The sequence below is a fragment of the Calonectris borealis genome, chromosome 2 (assembly GCF_964195595.1).
Source record: "Calonectris borealis chromosome 2, bCalBor7.hap1.2, whole genome shotgun sequence".
Classification (NCBI taxonomy): domain Eukaryota; kingdom Metazoa; phylum Chordata; class Aves; order Procellariiformes; family Procellariidae; genus Calonectris; species Calonectris borealis.
This window is the reverse complement of record NC_134313.1, coordinates 9,378,032-9,393,332: the sequence shown is the minus strand read 5'-3', so window position 1 is coordinate 9,393,332 and position 15,301 is coordinate 9,378,032. Positions and strand designations below refer to the sequence as shown.

The following is a 15,301-nucleotide window of genomic DNA, read 5'->3' as shown; positions in this document are numbered from 1 at the left end:
TTTCACTGGATGAGCTCATTAGCTGCACAAACTGAACATGTGCAGCGCAAGACATTAAAATGTTCTTAGAGCACAGAAACTATGCTGTTTAATATCCCAATTAGTGGAGTCTGTGGTGGCAGTGTCAATTTGTTAATGATGTCCAAACATTTTTAGGTCACCCTAGTCTAAGCGAGTGCTACTCCTACTGGGACAATGTGAAACATCAGGTTGCTTTCTAATAGGGAAGTTCTTTCCCTCTGAACACTCCATGGAAAAATGTGAAGAAAACGTGAGGCCACACTGAGTTTGCCAGCATAAGCAATATTTTGGCAAAGAGGTGAATGTATGTAATCTTTATTCTGTAATTGTCTAAACTGAATTAGAAAAGACTATTCCAAACATCTGCCTACATTCTTCCCACAGATACGTTTCCCAAAATAAGGTTATGGGAAGTTTATTGTTCATCACTCACAGACCTACAGAAATATTAATGGTTGACTCACTGTGGGTATTTTATTTTCTTAGGCTATTAAATGTTATGCTTCATGCAGAACGTTCCTTCCTGCACAGCCTACAGTGCATAGCAAGAATAAATCCAGCTGGCATCTGACATCTATAAAACTGTCTTATATTTTCTGGGTTCAGAGTCTGTTATTTTACAATATGTTCTGGAAATTTCATGTCTGGGATCAATTTTAATGAGGTATCTAGAAGCTCATGCGTGCTTTGAGGAAGCTGAGCCCCGAATAATCATATTTTCCTCTTACCATTACATGTCCTGCAGAATCTGATTTATATTTCTGTCCTGACGCTGGCTCACTTGTCACGAGTATTACCTTGTGATAGTTTATGAGGATTCATGGGGACTTCGGGATTTGTAGCAAGAGTTTAACAGCGAGGAAGTCCTGACGGTACTGTGATTACTGCTGATCTTGCTATAAGAACTGACTCTTTGTCGACTCATCTGTTTCGGGTGTAATAATAATGCAAATATTCAGCAATATTCAGCTCAGAAGTTCCAACTGAGTAAGATCAAGGAACAAACTTCTACCTTGAGGGCCTGGTTTAAGCCCACTGATGTAAGCCAGGTCCTGTTTTTCATTGCTAATGTGCCCATCTCTCTGACATGCATTATGAGTTGTTAACCCCTGTCTGTTCTGGGATGAAGATAAGCATTCTCTATGCTTGCCCAGAGATGCAACTGAGAGATGGGAGGGTATGTGGCTTTATTTAATAGATTATTTATATTTCATTTTGTCTTTTTGTTTTTACTTCTTTATTAAGCTCCAGACACTGTGTTCCCCCGAGAACTGTGCTACGTCAGGTTAGTAGTAGGATGTTTGCAACTCTGTGAATGTGGATGTGAGTCTCCTGGGGTGCCTTTTAAAATCATTTTGGTTAATGGGAACCATTAATTTAAGGTGGTACGTGTTGTTGGAGTTGGCTCTACAGGCGTTTCTGCTTGTCCTGTCTAAATAGTTCAGCCAGTAGGTGGAAGCAGGAGAAAGCAGATGTGTTGTCTGGCAGGGAGACAGTAGAAATGCACAACCCTTTCCTAGGAGATGCATTCCTAGGTGTCCTCTAAAAGTTGTGTTTTTAAACTCAGTGTCCCTGTTTAGGACAGGCAAACTGCAAAATCTGGAGTTATTTCTAGACAGTGACAGGCTGATGCTGTCAGGCCTTGGTGCGTGAACTCCCACCGGTAAGGGTGTTTGGGTCAGTCTGCAAATCAGCTGATTTGATCACATAGTAGTACGGAGGACATTTTAATAAAGATTTCCTCACTGCCTGTTTTCTCTTGTGAATGTGTCAGAGATGGAGGACAGGGGATAACCCAGATCACATCTTATCCCTCCACCAATGACATCTGGCATTTGCTCAGAAAGGCAGTATCAGAAATGTAGGTTAAAAATATTCCTTTAATGTGTTCTACCGTGGGAAATTAAAAGGAGTCCACGCAATGGCATGTGCCTTGCAAAACACAGCTTGTGCAGCTAAGAGTGAGCTCAAAAGCCCTTCTTTTAGAGAAAATTACCACCAAGAAGAAAACAGCAGGAGATGATAAGGTACTATGGTTTGAGCAGACGTCTTTCTGCCAACTTCTCATAACCATTTCCCCAGCTCTGCCAATAGCCAGAGGAAATGAATTTAGAAGTCACCATCCTTTCTGGACATTTTCCCGTGAATAAACTGGAGGGGAAGAACATGGATAGCTTCTCCCTACCTTCACCCAGCTCATCGTGATGAGAAAAATACTTGAAAGAAAAAAGCATTAAGAGTAAGATCTTGCAGCACTGAAACAGTGAAATCAATACTCATGAATATATTTTTAAACACCTGTAGAAACTGGAAGCAAAGGAATATATTGCAATTCATCTAGGGCTTTGCTGCTTAAAAGCAAAGCTGGAGGTTTCCTCATGCATTATGTAAAAGTGCTGCTATATATTTGGCTGGCTTGCAATTTGGAGTGTATACACTAATTTCAACATCGTAACTTGGTCTTTCCAGTTTTCAAAACTAAAACAAACTTACAATTACAGTATTTTCCAACAAATTGAAAATATACTTTGCCAGTAGGTAGAACATGCTGCTAAATGCTGCTATCCATTTTGTATCTTTAAGACTTGGATAGTAAAACTCATGGCTATTAAAAATATTGAGTTTGTGGCCCTGGCAGGCAGTGAGTCATTTTTTATTTTCTCCTTCTCTTCTCTTGAATGTGAACACAGAAATTAGCTGGAAATTGTTGCTAGAGAAATACTATTCTCTGCAGATGCAAAAAAGAAGGTCATTTTGGAGCTTGCCAAGCATAAATCAGGAGCGACTTCAATAGAGAGTTATCAGCCATGGCAGGGTGAGAAAGGCTTCATCTTGTTTTAATGAGAATGGGCTTGTACCTCCAAAAGTAGCAAAATTAGAGCTCATGAATATTTTCTCCTTCGCATCCAAGATATCAAATCTGCAGACCCCGAGATTAAAGAGTAATTATACAAAACAAGTTAATTGCCAGTACCTGGAAAAATTAATTTCCTAGCAGACACATTCTTTTCTCTTTCTGATATTTTAAAATAAACTTGTCAAATCCCCACCACTGTGCTTTTTGGTGTTAATTTTCTCTTCACTCTCATTTTGGATTTCTTACAAAACCGTTGTCCTCCTATACATTATATTGACCCTATATTAAAGACGTGATTCCTGAAACCTTAACTTACATGAGGGTTTTTCTTTGTTTCTTTGTTTTTTTCTAGTTAAGGCTGGCCATTGACGAAGGTCATTACAGTGTGATTTCCTGTTGATAGCACCTGTGGAAAGAGTTGTTTTTATTGTGGTATTTATAAAGCATTATTCATGATGTCTTAACCATCATACCTATTAATAAGAAAGTGTCTACATCCCAAAATGTTCTGGGACGTTGAAGTAGTAGGGCTGAATGACTTTTCCAAAGAGATTTAGATATTCCAGTGATGACAGCTGACCATGGAAAAGGAAAAGCCAAGAATTTTATAAATCTACAGAATTGTTTATCCCATAGCAAAGCTCTGAGGGACTTAGGAGGGGAGAGGAGGAGGGCCTGGAAGCTATACAGGTTGTGCACTTTTTCTAGTGTCCAGTGGACAACAGTTTCCAAAGGTTGGGTTTTGGTCGGGTGGCGATGGAGCCTAGGACATGATGCCACTTCCATCTCTCCATGCCTTCCCTATTTGCAAAATACAGGAGTCATAGTATTTTGATGCCTGTCCACACTGATTATTTGAAGAAGCTCGTGTAGCCCACACTAAGTGTCCTTCCTATGGCTTACTCAGCCATACCACTGGACTTTTCAGCTGGCATGTCCAAGAACTATAACAGCTAGTCACTATAAGGACACTTGAAAAGCTTCCTTGGCCAGCTCAGGCTTCAGACCTAGAGGAAGGGCTGTTAAATTATTTACTCTAAATTCCTGTCTATCACAAGCCACCAAATGGCTCCCAGCTACCCTGTCCTTCACAAGAATTCAGCCTTAGTCCTTCACATATTAACTAAAACCATAGGACTAGCAGGGTTCCTCCTTGCTACGTGTGTTGATTCACAGACGCTTTCATATCTACACAGGGTAGGAGCTGTTTGCTTGCTCATGTTGACAATAGAAACAAGGGGCTGTGAAGGGATTTACTTACAGGGTTGGGCCATGGCAATGGGCTCTTTAAATAGCTGTGTGACTTTTGTCTGTGTATCTGGATTTGATTATTAAGCACTTTTTAAATGATCAGCAACAAAGTAAATAGGTTTATTGCACTTGAAGAGGCCTCTCTTCTCAAGTGACAGATTATTGCACCTACTCAAATTATTGTGAGTGAAATGAAAAATACTACTTTTAAAAAGCCAGGGCTTTTCATTGATCTGAATGTTCCTCTTTTAACAACGTTGGCAGCATCAAGGAGCCTTAAAGTGGGAGTAGATTATATTGGTATGTTTTAGTTTAAACATGAGTTTAAATGTGATTTTAAGGCAAATTTAAGGCCAACTGTTTGTAAAGGGGGCCTTAATGGAATTGGGAATTATGCCCAGGGCAAACACGTTGCCTATTTGGCAGTGATTAGCAATGTGTTAACAATTCAGTGTTCTAAATACAGGCTAACTAATTACTAAGATACTTAAATACACTTTCAGATACAGCAGTAGCAGGTTTAGATATGTACTTTAATAAAATTTGAGTCTGCTAACAAGGAAGCTGTAGAAGACAGTAAAAGGGCTTTGCAGAGGTATCCTGATGGATATCTCGTTGGCTGTGGGATCGCAATTCTTGGGGATTCTTTTCCCCACAAAGCCTTGGGTTGGGGCATTTTCTTCATGGAGAGGTGATGGAAAGCCTTTTGTTTGAGACATCTGAAACTGTAAAGAGGACAAAACACTGGGGAATATATGGTACAGTACAAGGTAGCCAGGAATGTGGGATTGCCTTAGTAGTTTCTTGACTTTCCTCATCTGAACTTTGTAGGGTTACACACTTATTCCTTGCAGCCCTCACACCTTGTCACATAAAGGGGCTTCTGGACCACAAGTGCCTAAGCAGGGTCATGTCCTGGCTGCTGTTGATAGCCTGTAAATAACCCCATTTGTTTCTGTGCCTGAACTACTGTGCCCTGCTTGACCTGCAGCTCAGGTTTTACCAGTGATCCTGGTAGAAGACACATCTTTGCTTTGTCACTGGGCTGGTTTGCACCCTTCCTGCACCACAAGCATGGGCGGTGAGTTAAATGTCATCCAGAGTTTGCTCTGCAGGGACTGGAGAGTACAGAAGGCAATGAATCTCTGCCCTCTCTGGGTTTTGCTGTGAGCTAAGGTACCCCAGCACTCTGTTATCTCGGTAACAGTAACCTTAATGCCTACTGGCGTAGCATCACTGCATTACATGAAATCCCTTTTCTATCTTGATTTACCTTGATCAGATTTTTTATCTGATTATCAGATTTTTAGTTAATTTGCAGTTTTGTTTTTTCTTATTTGCCAAGGAAATGGAGATCAGGAAACAGAAACTTGGCAGTATCCTCCCCATAAAAGTTTTCCTTCCTTGCTCACCATGCTGGCAAATATTTGTGTACGACTAATGGGACAAACACTAACATTATGAAGCTTCATTTACACTCATCCGACTTATAGGTCCCACAGTGACTCCATGTAGGACAAAAGCATGTGCTAAAAGGTGGAAGTGGAAAATCACTGCAGAAACATCCCAATTGTTTGACTGTGTGGGCCAGGGCAACATCATGGGAACCACAGTGTGAGACCTGGAAGAGCCCATCACAGACAGACCTAAGAGCCTCATGACTACTTTAGGATTCACAGAGAGCAATTCTGCTGAATATGGTAGTCTGGACACTGCAAAGGATGGATAACGGTGTTTGTCAGAGTGCTTAGAGGAAATGCATGACTTATTTATTTTTAATTTTTTAAAAATTATTTTTATTTTAAAAATTTTTTTAAATGATATAGCCATAGTGTAGCTTCATTGCTTAGGACCGGGACTCTGTCAGGGAGCTGAACTGCATGTGTGTTGTGCTATAGGGGTGGAGACAAGCAAAACATTTTTTAAACAGAAGTGGGTGCGCTTGTGCATCAAGACATGCACAGACAGTTAGGCAGGTTTTGGTTTCAGAGGTTATGTTTTCCTGTCTCTAACCTCATCTCTATTCAAGTCAAAGGGCTGGGATATTGTAAGGCAGCAGTTGTTGTGTTATTAGTGGTATTGCAAGAAGAGATGAAATGGCCAACACATCCTCAGGAGGTCCGTGATGGAGTGCTAGGCCAGTGGGTTTCGGCTCATCCTCACAACACAGAGGTCCATGACTGGGTGTCTGTGAGGGTGGTGGGCTCACAGGCCTGCTCCCAGTTTCCTCATGGATTTATGGGATCCCATGTTTTGGTTGCTAGACCCACACAAATGTAGATAAACCTGAGGAAGACGAGGCCCAACAGGGCCACATGCTTTCATACTGCAACATGATGGCCTTTATCTTGCTTGGTGACCTGAAGGGCAGCTGCTGCTGCCTGAGGAAGCCTTTGAGTAACCAAGAGACCCTGGAGCCATGTCTCAATGAACAGACACAACCGCTATGGGGTGGCACAATCCTCTGACAGCACCAAGCACCACAGGGTGACACAGGCTGGAGACATGTCACACCTTCTTCTCATGTATCAGTCAGAGGGGTCTTGACATGTGTGCCTGTGTTCCTATATGGAGAGAGACCTCTGTTTAGAGAGTAGAGGTCTGGAAAGGCTGAGTACCAGCAGACTGGGGCTATGCAGTACGGGTGCTAGTCCAAGCTGAAGAGCATTTGCCCTCAGCTGGTATCTGAAAGGGTTTACAAGAGAGCAGGGACTGCTCCCTTTCCATGGCTCTCTGACATTAATTCTTTGGTTTCCTTGCAGTCTCTTTAGACCCGAGAGGTTTTTTATTGAGGACTAATCACCACAGGGTTCGCAGCCCACTTTTCTCTGGAACGCTCTCCAAGCTGTGTTTCTTTGTTTATAGGCCATTGCCCAGACTTCCACCACCATGACCCCCACCGTCCCTGCCACGACAGAGGCCTACACGCGGACTCAGTACTGTAAGTGGCCGTGCGAGTGTCCGAAGTCCCCGCCCCGGTGCTCGGTAGGCGTCAGCCTGGTCACAGACGGCTGCGACTGCTGCAAGACCTGTGCCAAGCAGCGTGGAGAAACTTGCACTGAGGCCGACACCTGTGACTTCCACAGGGGCTTGTACTGTGACTACAGCGGAGACAGACCTAGGTACGAAATAGGAGTATGTGCACGTAAGTGATGTACATATATTTTTGACTTAGATATACATTGGCAGCTCCCCGTGGTCTGAGCAATGGCTGAGATTTATCTCATTAGATACCTGACTGTACGCTCATCAACTCCTACATTGATCATCTTCCATTTCCTTATAGCTGTCTTCATTCTCAGGGCAGTTGGCCGGATGAGAAATGTCATCTGAATTCTTGCTCTTTGAGTTGGCTGCAGCCAAGAGCAAGGAGCAACCAACATTTGAAGGTCTTCAGATTTGCAAGTAGATGATTCTGTATTCCCCGTAACAGGGGGAGGTGCTGCAGTGGGTTGGGGATGAAGGAAGGATAGGTATGCAACGGCTTGAAAGACAAGCAATATGGGCATCTACATGAAAACCATGACATTAAGGAGACGCTTTTGGCTTATTCCCTACAGTTGATCCCCAGGAAGGATAGCATGTGGTATCCTATCAAGAGGGTTAGGGATGAATCATCTCCTAGCAAAGTTTCTTGGTGACATATTGAGGTCTGAGCCTTAATCTTACAATGGTTTCAGTCATGTCAGCTATCACAAAGAAGAAGGATTTCTTCCTGCCTGTCGTAACAAACTCTTGGTGGGATAATTCATGTGACTGGAATGTTTTTATTCAAGAAGAGGAAAAAGAAATGAAGTACTTTTTTGTGTGTCAAGTATATATTCACTTGTTCTGAGATCCAGAACATGGGGGGAATCTGATCTGCTCATAAACGTCATAAATGATTGAAAATCATTACTCTGGGAATGATTAAAAGGGAAAGGATCATGAGTACAACCACACAGATAGCTGATCAGAAAGGATGCTAACTGTTTAAGCAAGTTATTAGAGCATATTGGTTATGGCTTTAGATTCATAAACAGGAAAAAGCCATTTAGAGGGACCGTCTTTTACGCTGGAATATAACCCTGAATGAGGTACTAATAGAAAATGTAAAGGCGGAAGAAAACCTGAAGGAAAGCTGATAGTGAGATGAATAGATAGAATAACTGATCCACACTGAAAACAGTGGGCAAGTCTGAGGAGTACGGAGGTTCAGGGTAGCTGGCAGTTTCTCACAGAAATGATACTAGGGTTTGCCGTTCCTCAGCAGAAGAAGGATGGAAAGTGTAGTAAGAAATGAACTTGGCTTTGCATTAGCTCAGCCACAAGAACTAAGCATGCAGAAAGTCTAACCAGATTTTTGTAGGATATGGACAAAATAACAGCAAGAGAATGTATGTGCAAGAAGCCGTAAGCTTAAGCAGTGACTTTCAAGATTAGAAAAGATCCAAGGTTAATAAAAGAGGATATGAGATCATTCAAATGTATTGTCTGGAGTGTGTGTGGAGCATTCATGGGAGGTCTGTAAGAACAGGTTAGACAAACATCTGTCAAGAATGACATTGTTACAGCTGGCCTGTTTAAAGACCTTCACGTTCCTTCACGTATATTTATTTAAATGCTTGCTTTCTTAGTTGAATTTTTTGGGTTTTTGTAATCCTCCCATACATCACAGGCGTGATGTAGGAAGGTTGAGCTCCAGCTTCCCCAGTGAGGTCTGGAAGGATTCCCAATCCAATACACTTTTGCATGCCTACTGCCATGACAACATATTCCCTATCATGTGACATTTATGGCTCTATGGTGAGTGGCATTGTGGCGTGCACAGCTGAGGGACGTGCGAAGTAGGTCTTTCCATGGTTAGGAAGTGAAGCAGTTTGTCTCTGGCTGCGTTAGAAAACTGTGGTCTTCCCCTTGCTTTCAACATCCAGGTAGATGCACACGACAGGAGCTGCTGCCATGTTCTTTCTCGTGCGCTGGGTCCCGTATAGGCTGCGTCACTCCACTCTGAGCACCCCAGCTATTGCCCTGGCCGCAGGGTGACTGAAGGCAAGAGCGGGACTCCTGTGCTGCGTGTTGGGGACTAACGGCTGTGAGGAATTTGCTTTGCAGCTGGATGCCAAAAGCTGGGTCTAGAGAATCCAGTGCATGCAGGACTACAAAAACAATATAATTTGTGGAAAGTAAAGATCCTGAAAGAGCTAGGAACTGGTGTTGGGAAAGGGAATGGGGTGAAACCATGGGAAATTCAGGCTGTATCTGGACCGGCGTGCTGAGGTGTGTCCCAGGATCTGGTCATCCGGACATCAGATAGGAGCTTGCTGGGAGTCACTACAGGTCTCTTTTTGATGTTGGCTTTTCGCCACACTGAAGGGTGCTGAGCACATGCCCAGGTGGGGAGGCAGGCGTTGTGCACATGGGGCCAGGAACTGCAAAGTGCTCCCAAATCGCCTGACTTAGCTGCAGGTTAAGCGTAATTCTGCATGAAGGCATTCAACAGCCCCTTTGTCTATGTTTGGGGATGTTCTCATGATGAACCTCTTGATGTATGAGACCTGCAGGAGGCTGAGTTAACACAGTCCAGGAGGGACATGCTGGTAGCAAAACACCAGGAAATGCAGCATTTTCTTAAACTGTCACAATCCGTGTGCACACCTAGAAGCTTAACTGAGTCCTCAGCTCCGGCTCCAGCACTGAGTGATGTCTCTTCAACACAAAGGCTGAAGCATTATCAAAATTGGAGCTGAGCACAAACTGGAGATCTGGATCTGTGCTTCAAATTCCAACAAGTCTCATTTTTCTGCAGAAGCAAGGGATTTGCGTTTGATGTTTTCATTCAGCCCATTCTAAAAATAGGAAGCCGTTGCAGAATTTTAATCCAGTATTTCAATTTGTGTTGGCCCTGAAGTAAGCCACATTGCAGCTCCGTTTCCCACCAAACTTAAAACTTGAGCAACCTGATCGGTGTGTGCGCACTGCCTCCGTGTGACCAAACAAGAAACTGAAGTTTGAATTTTCCCTTAGAAGATTTCTGCCCCTGGTTCCAAATAACTGTCCATATCTTTGAAAAAAAGAGTTGCTACTTTATACAACTTGTGTCTTATTTCCTGATTCAATGTGATTCCTGTTCATGGGCAATAAAAAAGCTTGATTTTTTGTGATTTTTATTTAAAAACATACATCAAATACTAATTTTCATGGCTTTATAATGTGTTACTTCATTTTCCAAGAAAACTGTTCTGTGATAAACTGAGTGGGATGTAGTTGCCTAAATATAGGAATCCAGCCATTTTAGGTGCTCCTTTGCTACCTTGGCTGTCCTCCTCCTTCTGCTTCAGACAGGTACAGGTGTCGCGAAGAGCTGTGTCATATTTGCAACTCTGTGTAGTCGTCTCACATGTCCCTGAAAACCTCAAATTTCACTCAGTATCTGTTTTAATTACTTTGATTGCTCCTACTGTGAGTATTTTACCAGCATGCCATGAAATGATTTTTTAAGTGAGCATTTGTGGATAAAATTTGTTTTATTTTCTAACTTCTTTTTTCCATGAAGCATTAAAAGATTCATTTTTTGCTGTGATTCAGAATGAAAACAGTTTCCTAGATGGTGTGACCACATTTGGCTCAGCATCACGTTGAATACATTGCCCTGCAGCACAGCCGTGTCTCCTCGTTGGCTCCATTAGCTCAGGGAGCAGCTTGGTAAAGAAGCACATCAACGCTGTTTGTTGCCAGCAGTATTTTAATGGTGCTCTGTGTGTCTTTCTCTCTTTTTCTTTCCTTTCAGAGATTGTCGGTGTAGGATGTGTCCTCAATGGAGTCAGGTATAACAATGGGGACACATTTCAGCCCAACTGCAAATACAACTGCACGTGCATTAATGGGGCTGTGGGCTGTATTCCCATGTGCACAAACTCACGCCCTCCCCTTGTCTGGTGCCCAAACCCAAAGCTGATTAAGATGGCAGGGAAGTGCTGCGAGCAGTGGATTTGTGATGACACCAAGAAAATCAGGAAGACATCTCCACGCCACATCTCCTCTGCAGGTATGGTGGGAGTGAGGTGGACCTCTCCTTCATCATCGGGGAATTGAAGTCAGAGTCTCTTCAACCAAAGCATCAGCTTGTACTGGCAGACCTGGCAGGCATCTAGTCTTTGTGTGAACAAGGCACAGAGACTCCTATACAGCATGTAGTGAAGGGCAGGACATGCAAACACCAGTGGTGTGCTTGAACTCCTTAGCAGCAATATGATACTCATCAAAGATGCTTGTGTGACAAAGCCCCCTTTGAAGCACACATCTGCTGGCACTTTGAAGATGTCACAAGTCCTTTTTGCTTCACCATTTATTTTTTTTTTTCAGTCTGGGCCCTCTGGAAAATAGAATGGGCTCAGTTTTATTTGGGACCCAGGCTTTCTGGTGGGTGATATTGTTTTAGCAATATGATTTTAAAGCCCCTGTATCTTAGTAGTCCCAAACTTACATAACACCTTAAAAACAGTTATTGTGGTGGAAGTTTCACTGCCAATTGGGCTAAATTGTCTTTGTGTTAGTATAGCTTTTTAGCAATTCTGGACTGATGACATTATTGAGCTACCTATTTTATGTATCACATAAGGTTTCTTCTTTCCTCACACTCACATTTATAGCGGGGGTCATATAGCCCACTGCACAGAGGTGGTACCATTTGATTCAAACATGGTCCCAAATGCCTGAGATGGGCTTACCTTGTCTTAAATTTATCCTCATAACGCCCTGTGATGCAGTGTAGTGACATTAGCCACATTAGCCCTATTTTAGAGACTATCTCACAAAAGCAGAGCTCACGGAGACATAGGTTGCTTGTTGTAAACCAGGATTTTGGTTCCTTGATGGTAAGGGGTTTTTTCCCCAACCTTTGGTCTGTATTTTTGTTACACAAAACAAAGCCTTAGTCCTTATTTTGTGGGTTAAAAACCACAGAGTTTATCCCTCACTTCTCACTTTGAACTGTGAGGTAGGTCCAAATTCAAAACATCTACTACTGAAACTGGCCTTATGCCTTCATGGCCTGTGTCCCAAAATGGGCATAACACAGCTTTCCTTGCCTGACTTTTTCTCTTATAAATAGAAGTCTTATAGAGGCGAGACTAGCATTTATTACATTTAATATAATAACGAATATAATAACAAATATAATAGTGAGCAAGCTCGATGCAGCAGAGTTTCTCTCCGAGTTTTGCCTGTGGGCTGCACTGTGGGTTGCAGACCAGGAGGGACTTTGGGCCAAGGCTGTGAAGGAACCTGAACTGGGGTTGTCGGCTGCTTTCAAAACAGAGCCCACCCTTTCTCCAAGTGGCTGCCGAGCTCCCCGAGAGCTATTCAAGCTGCTCTTCCTCCCAGTGAAAGGCTGTGGCTGCTTCCCAAGCCCCTCGGCCATCCTGCAAAGACTGTCAACCACTTTCTGCTACAGGGAATCAATTGAATGGGCTCAGAAATAAACCTTCACGGTGAGATCAGATCTCATCCCTTTTCTGCACCGGCTGGCGCAGGCTTCTGTAATTCAGTGTTTGGATTGTGGCAGCACCTGGGGGTCCCAGACAAGGACCCCCTTGTGCGAGGCTGCGAAGGGAAATAAAGAAAAGAGCCCTGGCGCTGAGCGCTCGCAGCACTGGAGGGTCTGACACAAGTAGGTCAGCGGCAAAGGGGGTGGGATGAGGAGGTTTGCAGGAATGCCGAGCCACTTCACTGTGCTTTAATTATTTGGGTTAGTGGCCTGAATGTGTAATGAGCTGGGAAGAGCTTTTTAATATGGAAAGCTGCACTGGCTGAATAATGTGGGGTTAATCTGGTCTCTGCAGCGTACGAGGGAGAGGATGAAGCCTGGCAGAAGAACTGCATCGTTCACACCTCATCCTGGAGTCCCTGCTCAAAGACCTGCGGGCTGGGCATCTCCACCAGGATTTCCAACGACAACGACCAGTGCCGGCTCCTGAAGGAAAGCCGCCTGTGCAACATGCGGCCCTGCGAGGTGGATATAACCGAGCATATTAAGGTGGGGACTGTTTCTCCCCGTGCCCCTTGAGCTTCGCCTGGACATGGGGTCAGCCTTTGTTTGGCAGCTTTCAGGTCTCCGAGGGCTGCAATTCTGGTCTTGGAGGCTGTTAGAGAGTACATGTGGACTCCCTGTGCTGCAGAGAGATCAAAAATGTGTGCTTCCTGTGCTTCCACACGCTGGTATGGAAACCTTCCCCTGAGAGCTTTAATTCCAGCCAAAAGGTCCTTGAAAGGAAAGGGAAGCCAACTCCGCTGTGCTCATTGCTGATTCAGACAGGCCTGTGACTCCGTTAGTGGAAAAGCGATGGTGCACTACGGTCACGGCTGCGAACTGTATTTTGCAAGTATCCTACCGGCAGCTTCTGGCTTTGTATGTCTAAACATGTGAACCTGTCACACCCTCTAGACCAGGGCTGTAAAATGCTTCCTAACAGCTTTAAAATCCTTTAAATATCGGGAGTTTGTGTGTCCTACCTCTGTCAGCAATTAATATTAACCTGTCTCTTTTTTTGTTCTTCTCTGATTTAGCCTGGAAAGAAGTGCTTGGCTGTCTACAGGGCCAATGAACCAATGAACTACACCATCTCAGGTTGTGTGAGCAAAAGTCCTTATAGACCCAAATATTGTGGCGTCTGCACAGACAACAGGTGCTGCACACCCTACAAGTCCAAGACTATTGAAGTGAGGTTTGAGTGCCCAGACGGAACTGAGTTTTCCTGGAAAATCATGTGGATCAATGCTTGTTTTTGCAACCTGAACTGCAAGAACCCCAATGACATCTTTGCCGACTTGGCTTATTACCACGATTACTCTGAGATCGCTAATTAAATTGGCTGAATGCTGGAATTAACCCATTGCTCTGATTTTACAGAGGTTTTAAAATAAAAGGAGAATCTTTTATCCACTGCCAATGTACAATTTGTTTTTTCCTGAGTTAGGATGTTAAATCTCCTTGTTTTGCCACACTGGTTTTGGAGAGGCTTTGAACGAGCAGGGTTTTCAACTCTAATAGACCTCCATCCATTAACAACAGCCAGAAATTCCTCTGTGCACAGATTCCAGGACCTAAATGACAGTCCTGTTGGCACTGCCATTTATTAGGCCAGCAGTTTAATTGCCCAAAGGAAAGAATAGTACACTAGTATGACAGCAAAAGTATGGCTGTCAGTAGCTTAGACACAAGCTTCAGACATCGTTACTGTCATTTCTTGAATAATGTGGTTTAAGTTGGAAAATGAGCATTGACCTATGTATTTTATTTTCAACATTAGACTTCAGTCTTTGATGCTCATGACCTTTGGGACTAGACTCAGGTCTCTGTCACACTGAGATCAGTCCTAGAAACTCCCCCTCTGTCGCTCTCAGTCAGATCCCACCCCATGGTGAAATTCATGGGAAGAACCAAGTGTTTCTCTTGAAATCTCTGTTTAAAGAGTCCCTGTCTCACTGCACTAGGCTGGGTCAAAGATCCTCTGTGACCTGCTCTCCTTGGACTCACCTCAATCTCTTGGAGCGTCTTGTGCCAGGGACATTCTCACAGTTTCTCTACCAGCTCTGACCTTGAGCAGCCTGAATGCTCTGAATCCAAAAATGGCCAGCCCAGAGCTCATGTTTTCAGAGTAGATCCTCTTGTCCATTATCTTAGCTCTGCAGAGCTGAAGGATGAAATGTAGAGAGTCAGATGAGGGTTGAACAACAATACCTCATATGCCCATTTATTCACATAGAAATGGTGTGGTCTGTGTCTGGAGACCACCACCTCCTCCTCCCCGTGGTGTTGCCAGCACGCAGGTCCTGCTTCCCACTGCCACCTTGCCAGTGACACGTACCTTTGTTTTACATGGTTGGGGTAGAGGAAAGAAGACATGTGCTAAATGAGAAAAGAGGTGTTAGACTTCTCATCAGCTCTGTGGATGAGTCGATGCAAAAGGAGAAGACAACCCCACCATAGCCCAGGTGCATCTGTTGCAACTGGGCTGCTGCTTAGAGTAAACATCAACGTAAACATTTTCTGCAGAAGTGGTTTCACATGCAGATGTCAGCTAAGAGAAGAAAAAAGCTGTCATTACCTTTCCAGGCAATACATTTATCATCACTGAAGGATGATGGAGACAGTTTTTTCTCCAATAAACTATTAGTACAGCACCCATGCTC

The 15,301-nt window shown here is 43.6% G+C and overlaps 1 protein-coding gene across 1 annotated transcript in view; it reads left to right on the top strand.

The window, feature by feature from the left end:
- Positions 1–14,053, top strand: part of CCN4 (cellular communication network factor 4) — a 33,607-nt gene extending 19,554 nt beyond the window's left edge. Inside the window, exons 2-5 of the mRNA XM_075141128.1 lie at positions 6,995–7,274; positions 10,899–11,156; positions 12,952–13,145; positions 13,676–14,053. Coding sequence (XP_074997229.1) covers positions 6,995–7,274; positions 10,899–11,156; positions 12,952–13,145; positions 13,676–13,975 — 1,032 coding nt within the window. The 3' untranslated portion in view covers positions 13,976–14,053. The remainder of the gene's footprint in view (positions 1–6,994; positions 7,275–10,898; positions 11,157–12,951; positions 13,146–13,675) is intronic.
- Positions 14,054–15,301: the final 1,248 nt, after the last annotated feature.